General features: G+C 42.5%; 1 protein-coding gene across 3 annotated transcripts in view; it reads right to left on the bottom strand.

The window, feature by feature from the left end:
• Positions 1-2,304: 2,304 nt before the first annotated feature.
• The window catches only part of PRDM10 (PR/SET domain 10), a 125,048-nt gene continuing 110,050 nt past the window's right edge, over positions 2,305-17,302 (bottom strand). For all 3 annotated transcript variants that reach the window (XM_061202300.1, XM_061202299.1, XM_061202301.1), the window contains exons 15-22: positions 16,755-16,865; positions 15,546-15,746; positions 14,754-14,897; positions 14,119-14,289; positions 12,741-12,881; positions 10,348-10,516; positions 6,532-6,635; positions 2,305-3,860 (exon numbers count right to left, since the gene is read on the bottom strand). In XM_061202300.1, the coding sequence (XP_061058283.1) occupies positions 3,663-3,860; positions 6,532-6,635; positions 10,348-10,516; positions 12,741-12,881; positions 14,119-14,289; positions 14,754-14,897; positions 15,546-15,746; positions 16,755-16,865 (1,239 nt within the window). In that variant the 3' untranslated portion in view covers positions 2,305-3,662. The remainder of the gene's footprint in view (positions 3,861-6,531; positions 6,636-10,347; positions 10,517-12,740; positions 12,882-14,118; positions 14,290-14,753; positions 14,898-15,545; positions 15,747-16,754; positions 16,866-17,302) is intronic.

Raw genomic sequence — 17,302 nt, 5'->3', positions numbered from 1 at the left:
TCTCACCTGGCTTAGAAGCTTCCGGAGGGCGGTGTCGCTAGTCACCTGGCCGCGAATTGAGGCTCCGGAGCCCATGAGTGAGTGAATGCCGTTTTATTAGCTAACGTTTGCATATCTCATAGCCTGCTCCAGGCACTAGGCTGAGCACTTTCCATCATTGTCTTTGTACCACAGCTGTGTGCACTATTAGTTCCCATTTGGCGATTTCTCGAGTTTCGTTGAGGAGAACAAGAACCAGAGCCTGTGCCCCGCGACCCACCCGGGCGTGGCCCCACTTCTCTCTCCCGTCTCTCTCCGGTCCCTGGACCCTCGACGTCCGGAAAGACAGTACACACATCGAAGAAACACATTTTCTTAATCAAACTCGATTAATCTTCCTCTCGTTAAGAATCTAGGCCGCTTTCTTCTTATAAACTAGGTTTTACTTAGAACCGCTTCAAACTTCTTTCACAGCTACTTCCAACCTGTCGTGCAGAGAGCATCCTCAGTTCTCTCCACTAGATGGAAACATGTCAGTCAAGCTGGTGTTCCTCCCTGGTTGGCAAATAGTGGTTTCCAAATAAAGCCAATCGCTCTTCCCTAGCTGGCTGAGTGCCTGCCCCTAGTTCCTGTTAGATTGTTGGGAGGGGTCTCGAATTCCCCTAGTTCCTGTTAGATTGTTGGGAGGGGTCTCGAATTAGAAACCACCAAGTAAAAGGGGAGGGGAACATCATTCCATATTACCATCCATAAATTCCCTGACCTTACATCTCTGACCACACCAGAGTGAACCAAAGAGTCAAAACAATGTAAGTCGTATTATTAAAAAAAAAAAAAAAAAAAAGTAATGATCTCAGAAGCTCTTGTAACTTGTACACATACAAACAAGAAAGATGTTTATTAAAAAAAAATATTTATTAATTTTTACACCTGCTGAGTAGCACAAGACTATTAACACTATAACTCACTGAATGTACAGTAAATGTTCACATTTAAATAACAGGATAGGGTCAACATTTTCGACCTGTGGGTCAGCTTCAGCATCTCATGAAGTGCTTTTTAGCCCTACACATCTTAAGAGTTTTTTGAAAGGATAATTCCAAATCAGAAAACAATTCCAGAAGATCAAAACAATAGGTTTCTCCGGAATAACAGGAATTTTACATGATGAAATATCTGTTTATGTGGGCACAAATGAAACAGTAAAAATGTAAAATCTCTATGTAACCTACTCCAAAATGCTCACAACTGCACTGATCCAAGTCTACAGTGCCAGTGTGTCTTAGGCGAGGCCACAGTATAAACATTGGCTACAGACATTTTTTCCAAATTGGGTCTTCAGATGGCTTATAATCTGCCATCTCTTCAAATCCAAGTCCTTTTGAAAAGCCATTACCTTAGAATAAATATACAGAATACCTGATCTTAAAGCAATGTTGTTTGGCTTCACTGCCACACCTGCATCTCTGGTTGATAATATACAAATTAGTTTTAGAGTCTTTACTTATTCCACATAAGGACAAAAAAACAAAAGGGAAAAAAAAGAACTTAGATGGGAAAGAAACAGAGGTCCTTCCGCAATACTTTTTCTCTTCTGTGTATTTTAAAACTTGAAATAACTGGCATAAAATGAACATTCCATTCAGTGATAGTTTTCCATTTTAATCAGTAAGTTATTCCTGAGGGGAGGGAGGAATACCTTGCTGGTTCAAATTAAAAAGGAACCAACAGGACCAAATTTAAGTTATAAAAACTAAACTGGACCTTTGGGAGAGTCTAATATGCTTTACCTAGCAAGTCTCTCTAGACTGGACACTAGGATATTTATAATCATCACATTGTAGGACTTTGGGACTCAAAAATCTCTATATTGTGACACAGAGTCAATATTTTCTATTGAAAACATCAGCATTACCTCTGTTACCAAAGATACAGAGTCCATTTTCATTTTCTACACAATTAGCAAGTAACTCTCAAGTTCTCTTAGTGCCTAAATTGTCAGGGATAACTAAATGAATGAGGTCTCAATAATAAAGTGCAAAGTCTACGTATTAGTAAAGTTACTTCACAGAATTGTTTACTTTTCAAAAAGGTATCTTTACCATAAAGAAGCTACTATACTTCTTAATTTATAGAACCAGTTTTTACCCAGAAATATCAATAAAAAAATTATTTAACTTCATTTGAAACTGAAGGTAGGTCTTTCTGTTCTGGAATGATAAATTCTACCATGCCATAATTATTCTAAAAATGTATTAGTATGTCACAAAAAGTTGTTAAACTACATACTGATTTCTGCAGTGTTTTATGTGCACAACTGGAATGTACAGTAAAAAGAAGGGAAATATTTTCCCCATTGAATTCATAGCTAATAAGACTCCCAAACAGGAACAATGATAAGAAAAACTATCACTGAGGCAGTTTTTCTCCCTCTCCCAACTGACAATGTAATATTAAGATTGGATTCCTTCCAGATCCCTTATAATTACTCTAACATATTATAAATGGTCCCCACATTTTTATTTTTCCCCTAGGTATGAAGTTGGTCATCTTACCAAAAGGTCCAGATGAATTGCAATATATTTAAAGTTGAAAGTGTTAAGAAATAAGGAGGACCACCTTTCCATCCAACCTGAAAGAATGTTCATTTTAAGACAGCATTAGAAGTACTAAAATACACTGCATGCTGTGAGCGAGGGTTGCAGGTACACCTAGTACGAGCAAGGATTCACCCTTTACCAATGAGTGGTAAATGGATCCTGAAAGGCAGGACAAGGTCTCAGTGCTTTTTACGCTCTATATAGTTGTTTTAGTATCAATTTTTCTTGGTACTGTCATCTCCAATATCTCCTTCTTCATACAAGTACAACCAGAGAATGGGAGGCCAACCTGTAACCTGGGAGTCTAAATTCTGTTGACACCAAGCATCCTTTTCTTGTACAGGGAGTCCACAGTTGTGGAGTAATAAAGTAAGATCTATCAGAACATGAGGTTCTGGCCTAGTCCACTGAGGGCCAGGGTCTGTGGAAAGCACTACCAATAGCCCAACAACGGTTTTCCAAAAAAGGCAAGTTTTTTAAAAATCAGCAATAAGAAAAATTTAGGTAACAGTTTTTCCTTCAGACCATCACTGATGAAACCTTTGCTTCCTCATTTTCATTTTCACATTCAATGGGCTCCCTTTGTTAAGTTACTGAGAATGCAAACTCACAAGATGAAGCAGTTCCGACCTAATACACGCCCATAAAATGCCCCTTCGCCTTTGGTGCCATGGCTTGGAATCAACAAGTCCAGTGGCCATGGACTTGACACATCCTTTATCCACCTTTGGTACAAACACAATACACTGCTTAATATTTCCACAAAGGAAAAGTAAGGCTTATCTATGTGTTAAAAAACCAACTCAAGAGCAAGGCAAGGTTTCTCTGTCTTGAAATCTACTTTCCCCTGAAAGATCTCCATTCCGTGGCAGAAACTCCTAGGGTTTGAAGAGTCCATTTGGTAAAGATGACCTTGATAAAATAAGCCCCAGTGTATGTGTAAGCGTCAAAACTGTGATTTCCAAACTCTTGAGTGATAAATCTTAAAAAAGATTTCTAAGTGTCAGAAGCTTCCAGACGTTCCAGACGTATGAGTAAGAAAAGACATGATGTGACTGTTTGATTCCGGCTCAAGGATGGAAGTTAAGGTTTAGTGATGTGCACTTCGCTGCTCCCATTCCCGTTGGTGGTGGTTGTAATGATGTACTGGGTGGGCTGTTGGCTGGTGGTCTGGGGGTCCAAGTCACCATGCGCAGTTGGCTGAACCTGGACTCCACCAGTGAGAGCAGAAGCTTGCTTTTCCTCCAATTCTGATTGACTTTCTGATAGCACATAATGACCCTAGAGCAGGAAGAAAAGGATCTTTAGAAATCTGAGGCCTAAAGTGGGGGGTAGTTATGGGGGCACGGTGGGGAGAAGGAATATGCAAAGAAATGTTACGTGGGAAACCAAACTAGGCACCTGTGGGAGATGCTTTGCCTAATTCCTTTAGAGAAGTAGACTACAAAGGTAACTTAAGGGAGCACCTTGGTCGTCGTACCAAATGATACAGTGAGGAACTTCAGGGACAGAAATTTGCATCATGATGGTAACCTACCTGGCAAAGGAAATGTGCTATGGTATTGTCCCTGAGAATTTAGAAATTCATAAAATAAGGTGACTATCTGTCAATTAATGTTTAAGATTAATACAAAATGGATCAAAGGAGAGATATTTAAATTCTCCTTAAAGAGGCAGAATGATGCCCAAGTCAAGATCAATGGTTCCCAGACTTCAGAATTTCAAAGACCAGCAAAATTGAAGTAAGAATAAATGTTCCCAAATTTTATTTTGCCAAGTAAAATCATTTTTTAAATGCTACTGTCAAATGAGAGACATTTTAACACTCAAAAGCCTAGGAAGAACACAATCTTAGAATAAAAGTCTTTTGCATTGAATAAATTTAACTTTATGAAAACATACATTGTCTTAATTTTTCTTCATTTTCCCTCTGATCATGAAAAAAAGGTCTCCATAGACCTGCAGCTAACTCTGTCCCTACATTAACATTTTTAAAGAAAGAATGTGTCTGTAAGAGGGAGAATTGGTCAGCTACACAGGCTGAGAAAAGAAGTCACAGAGGAAAACTCGGGCAGCATCCTTTCCAAGCACTGTCCAGAGAGAAAGCCACAGCCAAATGCCCATTTGATTTATCGAGGGCCGTATGTTCTGAGTCCACACTCATCAAGCCACTCTTTGATCAGGATTTGGTTTCCTGTGTGGGTCCTTCTCTAGCAGGAGGGGGCTGGTTCTCAACCAAGGGTCCATGGACACCTAGGCAGTTCATAGGTAGGCTTCAGAGAATCTATAAACAAAACTGTACATCAAATTTGTATGTATACTGTGGCAGATGGAAGGGAACATCCTTGGCTATATAATCGGTTTCCCAAATGGGTTCCTGGCCAAAAAAGGGTAGAGTCAGTGAGTCCCCACAAAGAGCAAAAAATTTCACTGATTATGCCAATGAGACTATTCCATTTTATATTAGTTATTGTTTCCATTGACAATAGTGTTACTCTGGATTTATACATCTCTCCTAAGTCTAGTTAATGTGAATTCATGTGCTGAGAAATGGGTGAGCTCTCAGTGTGCTTTGAAAAATAAATAAATAAATAAATCAGGTTTCTGAGGCCACTAGACTACCCTGCTACTCTTTGAGGCCTCTTGGGAAATAGTCTTCCCCTGGGAACATCTCAATATCCCTAGTCACTTAAGAGTATTTTTCTTAATTTACATACTCTGTCTTCCAGAGGCAGGCCAGAAGAAACCAGTGAAGATAAAAACAGAGGTAGCAGATATAATCAACATTGACAGGCCTAACCTAAATATAACAAAATAATTTATGGCAATGTTTTTCACCTGGCGTGGGTGAATTGTTTAAAATAATTTAAAAGAGCTCCATAATAGATTCATCATATTATTTTCTCCCAACCCAGTTGAGGACCAATAGTCATGAAGACTCATATACTTTCTAAGAAGCACATTAAAAAGATGATTATCTACATGTATATATATGTATATGGATCTAGGAGGTTCATTATAGTTATTAATTGAATAGATCTTTATTGAGCAGTTGCTATAGCCCAGCCTCCTGTGCAAAAGCACTGAGGATAAAGAGATAAAGACAAAGACCTAGGTTTCAAGGAATTAATTGCCTACTGGGAAAAGATAGTAAACCAATAATTAAAATAAACTGTGCTACCCCTATGTTCATAGCAGCACTATTCACAATAGCCAAGACATGGAAACAGCCTAAATGTCCATAGACAGAGGAATGGATGGAGAAGATGTGGTACATATATACAATGGAATACTACTCAGCCATAAAAAAAGAATGAAATAATGCCATTTGCAGCAACGTGGATGCAACTAGAGATTATCACACTAAGTGAAGTAAGTCAGAAAGAGAAAGACAAATACCATATGATATCACTTACATGTGGAATCTAAAATATGGCACAAACGAACCTATCTACAAAACAGAAACAGACCGACAGACGTAGAGAACAGACTTGTGGTTGCCAAGGGGGCTGGGGAGGGAGAGAGACAGATTGAGAGTTTGGGGTTAGCAGATGCAAACTATCACATTTAGAATGGAGAAACAACAAGGTTCTTCTGGATAGCACAGGGAACTATATCTAATCTCCTGGGATAAACCATAATGGAAAAGAATATTTTAAAAAATACAGAAATTTTTAATGTAAAAAAGAATATATATGTGTAAAATTGAGTCACTTTGCTGTATAGCTGAGATTGGCACACCATTGTATATCAACTACACTTCAAAGAAAAAAGTAAAAAAGAAATAAAATTTAAAAAAAATAAACTGTGCTATAATATAGCACCACAAGAAATTATAGGAATACAGAGGAGGTGCCTCTAACTCAGATGTGAAGAGTTTGGGAGAAGATGGGGGAGGGCGAGGGTGGTGCAGCGTGGGGAACAGGAAAACCCTCCAAGCAGCACAGCTTACTGGAGTCACCGCCTTCACTTGGCCAGTGGTGACCGGAGTTGCCACGCCACTGTCTGTAATCACAAACTGACCCGGGGGGAGCGTCATCATCTGAATCTCCGATGCTGAAAAACAGGAAGGAGCCATAGTTCAGTGGTCTCAGATTTTAATACAAGTTGTAGAAACAAATACCTAACCAGTGACCACATTCCCTGCTGAGTCACTTTCCATGGATTTGCTTGCTCTGAGAGTCTTAGGTTGATATGATTTCTTGATACAGCAAAAGAACCTCTGATTAAGAATTGATCACATGAGGCTCGTAGAGAGTTACCAAATGTCGGAAACAATCAATGCATCTCCTTCAAATGTGGCTTCTGAATATCCAGAAAGACAAATATTCAAAAATTTTAAAACCTTGAGATAAGTTACAAAGATTCACCTGTTAGCTCAATATTTTTATCTTTTACAGTCACATTTGATTACTGGCACAATGTATCCACTATTGCCTAGCAATCACAACTTAGACTAACATGAATTTTACTTCACTACCATGTTATTAAAGCTAATTAAAAACAGAGTTCACCCTAGCACCCAGTTGACAGCCTCTAAATCACATCCTCTACTCAAAGGAACCAGGACTTCTTGGGAAAATGGCTGATTCCAAACCTCGGTCAGAAATGTACAAGGTGAGCCTGGAATCTGGTGTCATACCAACGTGTAAGACACTATAAAAGACTGCAGAGTCATGTGGGAAAGATACAGAAAGATGTTCCCACTAGCCAAAGATGGGATAATCTGAGCATCAACAAGGATAATGACTGCAATGTGTTTTTTAAAAAATAATTTATTTATTTATTTATTTATTTATTTAATATTTGGCTGCGTTGGGTCTTCGTTGCTGCGTGCGGGCTTTTGCTAGTTGCTGCGAGCGGGGGCTACTCTTCGTTGCAGTGCACGGGCTTCTCATTGCAGTGGCTTCTCTTGTTGCGAAGCACGGGCTCTAGGCGCACGGGCTTCAGTAGTTGTGGCGCATGGGCTTCAGTAGTTGTGGCGCACGGGCTTCAGTAGTTGTGGCTCACAGGCTCTAGAGCACAGGTTCAGTAGTTGTGGCGCACGGGCTTAGTTGCTCCACGGCATGTGGGATCTTCCCGGACCAGGGCTCGAACCCCTGTCCCCTGCATTGGCAGGTGGATTCTTAACCACTGCGCCACTAGGGAAGCCCTGACTACAATGGTTTGAAACACATCCAGTGGGTTGAAATTCGCAAGTACCCAGCGATACTAAGACACACACATGCCCGGCATCAGTCACCTTGGATAATACTAGGAAACAACTCACTATTTTGAAAACTGGTAAATAGATGAGCCGAGTATTTAAAGTATCTATTCTGCCGTTCCTGTACAAATTGTACCTCAGAGTAACCTGATGGTTAAGGTAAAATTGTTTTCGTTGTGGAAGTTTTCTAGCAATAAGTGTATAAAGAATGATAGAATATGACAACTTTGCAATCCCTATTGAAATAGTGGAGCAAAGGAAAAAGACAGACAAGCATTATGTGCCTCCCGATGGAACTACACACCAACAGCTATGGAGTGTTTTTGGGGAAAAAAACTGAACCCGAATCTGATCAAGCCTCTAGGTTTAACTGCCCATCTATAGGAAATAAAAGGGACAGAGGAAAGCATCTTAAATGACAATACAGGGATGTCAACAGCAAAACCCAGAATATGGGGAACTCTACAAACAAATGACCCAGTTTCTTCAATATGTTAATTGCAACTTAAAAGAGAGAAGGCGAGCACATGTATTAAAAGAAACTCAAAAGGTATAATCGATTGCAATGTATGGCCCTTATTTGGAACCCAATTTGAAAACCCAACCATTAAAAAGACATTTATGGGACTTCCCCGATGGCGCAGTGGTTAAGACTCCGCACTCCCAATGCAGGGTTCAATCCCTGGTCAGGGAACTAGATCCCACATGCCGCAACTAAGAGTTCGCAAGCCGCAACTAAGAGTTCGCAAGCCACAACTAAGGAGCCCACCTGCCGCAACTAAGGAGCCCGCCTGCCGCAACTAAGACCCAGCGCGACCAAATAAACAAATAAATAAAATATTTTTTAAAAAAGACATTTATGAGATAATCACAGAAATATGAACACTGGATATTTGATGGTATTAAAGAATTACTGTAATTTATTTTTAGGTGTGATAACGACACTTACAGTTGTGGGGTTTTTTAAAAAATATTTATGGATGAAATGATATGAATTATTATATAGTTGGAAGACTGGGAGAGGATGACAGCATGTACGTATCAGATGAGACTGGCCATGATAACTGCTGAAGCTGGATAATGGGTACAGGCGCGCTCATTCTACTGTTCTATTTTGTGTGTGTGTGTGTGTGTGTGTATACACACACACACACACACACACACACACACACACACATATATTTTTTTGGCCGTGCCACGCAACTTGCAGGATCTTAGTTCCCCCACCAGCGACTGAACCCGGGCCCTCAGCAGTGAAAGCACGGACTCCTAACAACTGGACCGCCAGGGAATTCCCTATTTTTGTATATTTTAAACTTTTTTCCTAATAAAAATTTTCAGATTGTTTCATCAAGTTAGAATGCTAGTTCTTACTATTATTACAGTGGCTGTCAGCATCATTTCCACATTACTCTCACAGGAATTAAACTGAGTATAAATGTCTATCTATTTACCAGGATTCTACTGGGATTTATCACGAGGAGGAATCCTTCCCTGACAGAAACTAGACTCAGCTCTCATTGTGAACACCAATATTTAGGAGAATAGATGGTAAAGATAACTAAATGGTAGTGTTTGAGCCTGGTCTCCACACCAAATCTACATAACACAGCCAAAGATCAATCACAGCAGAGACAGACCCAAAAAAAGAAATCAGTAGTAGGAGAGAGATCAACACAGCCCTTATTCCTCCTAGCGCCTACTACTGAGCTCTAACTGTTACTGTTTCTCCCAGATCTTCAATGATAAGGGTCTCAAACTTTTCAGCTCATACCCAAGGCTGTTGTCCCCACCAAGATTTTTTACCTGTTTGACCTCTGGCAGCCAGGCTAAACTGCTTCTGGTAGCACTAACCTCAGGGTTTTGAAATCAGCTACTCATACATCTATCTCCACGAGATAATGGTCTCTTTGAGCCCAAGACTGTCTCGTTAGGAGGGGCAGCACAGTGGGCTGGTTTACAGTGTAAACTCTGGAGCCAGACTGCCTGGGTTCCAGGACTCCGTTTAGTAGCTATGTTCCTTGGACGAGTTGCGCTGTGTCTAAATTGTCTTATCTGTAAAATGCAAGTAACGATTGTACTTTCCTAGGAGGTTGTTGTGAATACTGGATGTGATATAGATGCAGTTTAGAATCATTCCTGGCACATGGTAAGAGCCTGATGAAAGTTAGCTAACATTATTATTGCGTGGTGTTACTTATACGAATGTCAGTATTAATTTTTCGTACACGCAGGGTCTAGCACAGTGATATTCAGTAAATATTGGTGGAAGAGGTGAATCATGACCTCATACCCTCAATCCACCTACTCTATTACTTAAACCACCTGCCTACACTTCCTCCAGCAATATTCCTGAAGTCCTGGAAAAATGTCATTTCAGGGTGGCCCTGAATCAGACGCCACCTTGAATTGTGTCATGAAACTCACTGAAGTACAAGCTCTACAGAGTGTAGAAAATGGCCAATGATCCTTTAAGCCAGAAAATGGATGATAAAGCTGATGAAGTTCCTCCCCATGGCTGCAGGTTCCCCACCCACACCCAGGAGGGCCACCCTCACTTACAGTAGCCGCGGAAGGAATTCCAGGCATTGGGGAGGTACGTGTGCTGGACCGTGGTGCTCTGGGGCTGCTGCTGGAGGGCCTGGCCCTGCGAGGAGCTGCCTGCAACCTGGGAGGGGCTGAGCCCCTGCTGAGACTGCTGCGGGGAGGGGCTCAGCGGCTGCCCTGCCACCTCGAGAGAAAAGAGACCAGGATGCGTTAAACTGTCAACTAGCCACTGAAGAAAGTACATCGTGATCATGGGTACTGTAACACTGAAGGTAGCACTGCTAAAATAGTAATATTTTAAATAAGAACAGAATTAATGACAAGCAATCATAACTAGGAAATCCTAATTAGTTTCCAAAGGATTATCTACAAGGGTATCCAAAAACTTAATTTCCGTATGCTTGTTATAAAAGTAAATGAATGAAAGTATAATTATCTTCATGACATTAAAAAAAACCTGAGAAGCCCAATAACTTGCCGGTGTCACAAAGCTAACCTGTAACACAAACTGAAGTAGAACCCGGAAGTCAGAATCCCCATTGATGTGCACTGGATACTCCCCCAGTTAGTAGAGATAAACACGGGGATACATCCCACCTACAGGATAAAGCCCCCGCCCCACTATCTGCCATTCAGGCCCTCCACGCTCCAGCTCCGGTGCTGTTTCCAAACACCATCTCCTGTCACTAACCTACACAGTCTTTACAAATACACCACAATTTCCCACCTCTGTGTCTTTACTCAGAGTGAGAGCATGTTCAGATCATAATGCCTCCCCAGCTACCATATCAAAATCATACCCCTCCTTCAAGACCTAATTCAAACACCACTTCTATAAAATTTTCCTTGATTCCCTGCTGAACACCGTCTTGCCCTCACCTGAACTCCGCTAACCTAATGACACATCCACATGGTCCTCAGACCCAGGCCAGAGGGACCCCTGCAGGGATCTTGGTTGGCCCTTCTCCAGCTGTGCCCTTCTCACGTGAGGCCTCACAGACCTTGGAAATGGCCCTGCACCCACTTCTGGGACCCGCACAAGTCTCTTCCCTAAGCTTGGCCTCCTGCAGGGGTCCTGTCTCCTGGATGTGGCCCCTCTAACGGTATTCGGGCACCTGGGACCAAAGGGGTGGCCATGGATCGCCATTTGCAGGGGTGTGGATGGAGCTGAGACACATGGGATGGGGTGTCCACGTGGTACACAGGCCCTGTGAGTGCGGGAAGGAGCCTGAGTGAGGAGAAAGGGGAAGCAGGCTTGGGGACGGCTGTCCCTGGGCCACCTCATCCTGACAAGGAACTCTGAGTCTGCCCTGGCCCTCCAGCCTCGGGTTCCTTTGAGAAACTTAGAAGTGTGAAGCGAGTGGGCGTGGGAAACTCACAGCCCCTTGTGGATAGAGGCTGCCTGTCCTGGGCTGGGAGAAGTCACCAGAAACCTTACTGGGGGGGGGGGGAAGGAGGGGCAATCAGATGTCAAGCCTCCCCCCACCCCCAAGAAATAGGAAGGCAGAGAAAGTGCATGTTTATCCTATGGATTCCACAGCAACTGGAGCCAGCAAAAGAGAGAGAGACATCCTTTCTCCTGCATTCCTCCCACCCCTACCGGGCCGCTGCCAGCGCCAGCCATGTGTTTGGCAGAAAAATGCATTTAATTTTGAATTGGCACTATCCATGTTATTTAGTATCCATTGTTACTTTATGTATATTTTTCAATTTTATCATTATGAAAGTACCTGTGTCAAGCAGGGAAGATAGAACATGTTTATTTAATGATTTGTGAACTTGACTGAAACTTTTAACTACTCAGGATGATGGTATGCAGGCCTTCATTTGTGCTCTGGAACCCGGGAATGTCAGAGGTGGGTCTACAGGCATCCTTTATGGCTCAGACACCTTCATTTCATGCCCTATTTACTTATATATAGGTGTTATATCCCTACTAGACTCTAAGCTCCTTGAGGGCAAGACCTAGAAAAGTTTCCTGCAAAGAGTAAGAATTTAATAAACGTTTTTTGAATGGATGTAGCTCTGCTATCTCAATGATAGTCTCTAACACACAAACACAGTAATACTCTACAAAGTCACTGTTCCAAAATTATAGAAACAACCTAGCAATTGCCGACTGTCATACAGCCATTTAGAACAGGAAGCAAAGGCCAATGTTGTCTCTAGGAGATCAGAGCCCAGGGCTCCATCTGGACAGGGGAAGCTAAGCACTTAATGGAAGTGCGTCCCTAACAGCAACAGAAAAATTGGAGGCAGAGATAAGAGTCTTTAAAGGCCCGCAAAATAATGATATCATTTCCATAGTCAAGGAGACCAGGTCTGAAGATCACATGTCTTCGCTCTTAGTACATCTTCAGGGTCCCTGAGGCCACATGAACCTGAGACTAGTCCCTGGAGCAGCGTACCTGGGAGGCAGGCGCGGCCGGGGTGGGGGGCTCCGTGACCTGGATGTGTTGCACCTGGATGGCATGCTGCGTGTAGGTCTGAGGGTCGTGGAGCTGGGCGACGTCCACCGTGGACTGCTGGGACTGGTGAGGGGAAGTGGCCTGCGGGAGGAGAAACCCAGACCCACACCGATTAAGGTTAAAGGAAAGCCTTCCAGAGAAAAGGTGTAGCTAAAACAACATCCCAGCAGCAGAACAGGCAGGGCTTCAGAGCCAGGGCTCGCTCCCGGAGGGCCCACACCGGGGCCAAGCTGGCAAGCATCAGGGGAGAAAATAGTTTTAAAAATTATGCTTATTAACCATAAGACAGTAACGCGATTTCATTCTGGAAGAGGAGGAGATGAGGGAATACAGCTCCTAATAAGAAGCTGAATGAGAAGCTCTTAGGAATCAAAAATCTTTTTTCCCTTAAGTTTCAATTAATTTTAATGGCCTACCCTTTATCAGTTAAAAGAGATCAAAGGAGAAAATTTGCTTTCAGCTTGTCACACTTAACCACTAGAACAGTGGTTCCTAACCTTTTATGTATCACAGACATCTCTGAGAATCTGGTGAAAGTACAGACCCTTTTTCTAGAATAATGTACATATATATCATAATTTACAGACAACTTCAGGGATTCATAGATTCCTCCAAAGCCTAAAATTAAGAACCCTCTTATTAAAAAAAAAAAAAAAAAAAGATAAAGAATAGTCAATGACCGTGGCAACTTCCTCTTTCCTGCTTTCATATTAGTTTTAAATTTTCAGAGTCCAATTTATTTCAAAGCAAAACGTTTCTTTATGTGTGCCTTGAGTACATTTCCTTAGTATAATTAAATGAAACAATAGTTCTGGGAGGACTTTTTTCTTTTAGCTCCTGAATCAGTAAGAATGAGGTATTAATTACCTTGCAGAAGGAACAGTTATAACTTGCTACTAGTAAGGTACTAATCGATATTCAAAATTCACAGTTATTCCTTACAACCTCCCACTGATAGACATCATTCGATGCCTGGGTAGGGGCTGATCAGACGGGCTCCTCACCAGGTAGCCCACCTGGGGCCCAGGGTAAGGGTTCAGAAGAGGCTCAGTGCTGGCCTGCAGTAGGGCAGGATAGTGGTATACACTGGAGCCAAATATCTCTGGATACCGTTGACAGAAATCTCTTACACTGCTGAGTCCAGAGCCCTCGACAGCCAGGGCTTTACAAATGCCTTAGACTCCAAGCTGACATGCACAGTATGTAGGGCCCAGTCCCAGCTCTGAGAATTAGGTGTTTTAGCTGACCCCAGCTGCTGTGTTGGCTGGTGGCAATATGGCATTCACGCAGGTAAAGAGAAATAAACGCAGGACAGTACCGGGGCCACCTGCACCACTTGAAGCTGTATGTGCTGAGGCTGCTGTAGACCAGATGTAGACTGCGACACAGGAATGTACTGGATTCTCTGGTAGTCCCCTTGCGGCGTTCGGTAATCCGTCGTTAAGGTCTGGGACAGTTCCGTCATAGCCTGGGTTAGCAAGTCTGTTGTCTGCAAAAATCACAAAAAAGCGCATCAGCTGATAACACTGCTGCTTGTAGCTATTCCGGTGCTCTGAAATCCTACAAAAAGTTGGTTTGTCTAACTGGTGGGATCATGGGACCACAAATAAGCCCTGAGCTCAGATAGAAAAATAGCCAGAGTTAAGAAGGTGTTGGAAGATTACCGATATACCTCTAGCTGTCTGTCTGTGTCAGGCCCAGGGAGTTACCCCGGAGGTGCTGACAATCTTGCAGTGAACAAGCAGCACTGAGAATTTCCTGCTCCTTTTACAGAGAGCTCTGGAAAGCACCGACGGGGAGACCCAATCGTTAAGCATCATGCCTGGTATAGAACCCTGAAGGGTGGTGGGCTACATCTGCAGCCAATTAAATACCAAGACAGACATGGCCTTGGCACTGAAGCTGCGATGGGCAGCAGAGGACAGGAGTCGCTCTTACCGGTCACACACTTACCACCACAGTCTCTCCGGTAGCACTGTCTGTAGTTAAAACAGCTGGAGCCGCGCTGATCACGGCTGTTGTCAGAGGTGCGTGTATGGTGTTGGGGAGCTGGGCGTACTCTGGATGCTTCTTTCGAATGTGTTGTACCATCTTGGTCTGAAAAGTGATGGCAAAAACCGAGAAGAATTACTAGAATAGGTTATTTTCGATCTTTCTCAAATGCAAGCCCTCCAATGGTTCCTAGAGTCCTTCATGTTACGTTTAAAAAAAAAAAAAAGAGCGACACTGGCTCTGCCTGCCCTTCCTGAAGCGGGACAATGGTGTGAAAGGGAAAAAAGAAGACGCTGGAAAGAAAGTAAAGACTCGTGTGACCCCCACGCTCTCAGGCAAGGTCAGAATACCTCCCTGCATCCCCTGATCCCACCAATACCTGCAGCAATCAATGACAAGCCCCACAGCAAAAATGACCCCCTTTTCAAGAACCATCATTTAAGTTCTTACATAGCGCTGCTGCAAGCCTGAGCTCATAAACCACGAGCAGAGAATACTCAAATCGGAGACCCACCTCGGGCCAAGGGAAAAGGAAACCATTCAAGTGCTCAGATGGCACTAATTCCCGGGAAAGTCCACCGTATTCTCTTCCCGGTCTGTGCTATGCTCCCTGTTCTCAGGAAGCAGCTCCTTTAGCCCCCCATCAATTCAGAAGACGCCATCACGGCATCTGGATAAGTACCATCTTCTCTTAAGCAATGTTCCCTTAAACCATGACCTTGGTTCCGACGTGGTCCAAAGCCTTCCCCGTACCTTGCTGCTGTACTGTTTGGAGCAGTGAGGGCAGCACACGGGCGGGGTAGCTATAGTGCCTGTGAGCTGGGTGTGGGTGCTCAGCATGGGGTCTGGTTCTCCAGGGCCAGCAGGACGAAGTTTCCGAATGCTTGGTGGGAGCTCAGCCCCAGGATGGTTCTTCAGAATATGGGCTTTTCGCTTGCTGGCACTTTTATAAACCTGCAAATTCAAAAGCTTTGCCATGAAAGCAGTATATACTTCCACTTTCTTGCTTAAGGCAATCTAACAATTTCATTACAAGGAGATGAGAAAAAGTATTCACGTAGTCCAAAATAAAATATATTAACAGATATATTGAAGGATAATGAGGCTATAACATAAATCAGAATAACGTAAGAACATAACATAGATATGTGAGGCATCTGCCTTGAATTTATACATCTAAGATAGGAATAGTAAAAACACCTTTACCTTTACCCTAAAGTTTAAGAGGTGAATATATAGTCATAGAAACAATTTCTTTTAAGGCCAGTTCACCCTTTAGTCTTTCTGTGAAAGCTCTCATGTGATGTACATAGTTGACTACTAGATGCCAAAGAATCTTCCAAAATGGCAAGTCTAATAGAAACTAGAACCTGTAGTGGTGAATCTGTGCTTAAAAAATGTTTCTTACTTTTAAGTTGACACTACTTATACACAGCTTATAACTGATACAGCTGACATTGTATAAGGAAACAATATTACAACGAAACAATAAATGTATATTCTATTCCTGTGTTTTTTGTAACTATGCAAAAATCAAGAATGGAATAGTACAAACAGAGTATTCCACCACAAGACTTTTTCACGTCCTACTCAATCTCCTAGAAATCCAAAATCTACTCTATATTTTACAAGTAGGATGACAAACACCCTCATTTTAGAGCTTAGGAATTTAAAACGAATTCATATACTAAGCTCTTGGTAATAAGCCTCTTCTTTAACAGCAAAAATCACAGAGAGAAGGAACAAGAAAAACACAGTTGACTAATTCTTAAGAAAAAAATTTTGGCTTAAAATGAGGCTGCACTTCTAGCCCTTTCTTGTCTGAATGGAAGACTACTGAGAGACAGGGAACCATCTGTTAAGAGAAACTGCGAGATCCTAGTATATATTTATACATGCAGACAAACTGGCCCTGAGTGGGGCTCCCACAGAGGTATCCTCCTATGGACGGTTTCCTTTTACCTTATCACAATACTGACAAAAGTAGTCACGGTTGGGCTTTATGATGGGTAGAGTTAACTCTGGCACCTCTTCTATCTTCATGTCTGGGTGCCTCTTTGATAAGTGATTTACCTAAAAGGAAAAAAAAGCAAATGAGAAGAGGAGACCCCGTGACAAGCAGACGCTGAAAAAATACCTCCGATACCGACTGTGAGCAGCTGAAATTCTCTGAAGCAACACCCCAAAACATAAGGCCTTTGGCCAGAACCAGCACTGCCAGGTCCCTCTGACACCGACGCAGTAACAGGAGTTAACAGTAATTCAGCAAATTACTGAAGGTGAATTGGGTTGCTGTGGATTCCACCGATAGCCTTTGACTGAAAGAGCTGCTGGTGGAAAAAAGGAAAATCACACTAGCAGGAATTTCTTTCAAGAATTCTCCTGATGCAAGCCTCTCTTTCATTATTTAGTGCCCTGGCCTTATCGAGGACGCTGAATGAGATACAGATATATTCTGCAAAAACTGTCATCAGGGCCACATGAGTCGAGAGCGGAGACCCGGCTCTCCT

Source organism: Eubalaena glacialis, chromosome 10 (genome assembly GCF_028564815.1).
Source record: "Eubalaena glacialis isolate mEubGla1 chromosome 10, mEubGla1.1.hap2.+ XY, whole genome shotgun sequence".
NCBI classification, from domain to species: domain Eukaryota; kingdom Metazoa; phylum Chordata; class Mammalia; order Artiodactyla; family Balaenidae; genus Eubalaena; species Eubalaena glacialis.
Note: the sequence above shows the minus strand (reverse complement) of the source record. Positions and strands in the feature narration are given on the sequence as shown.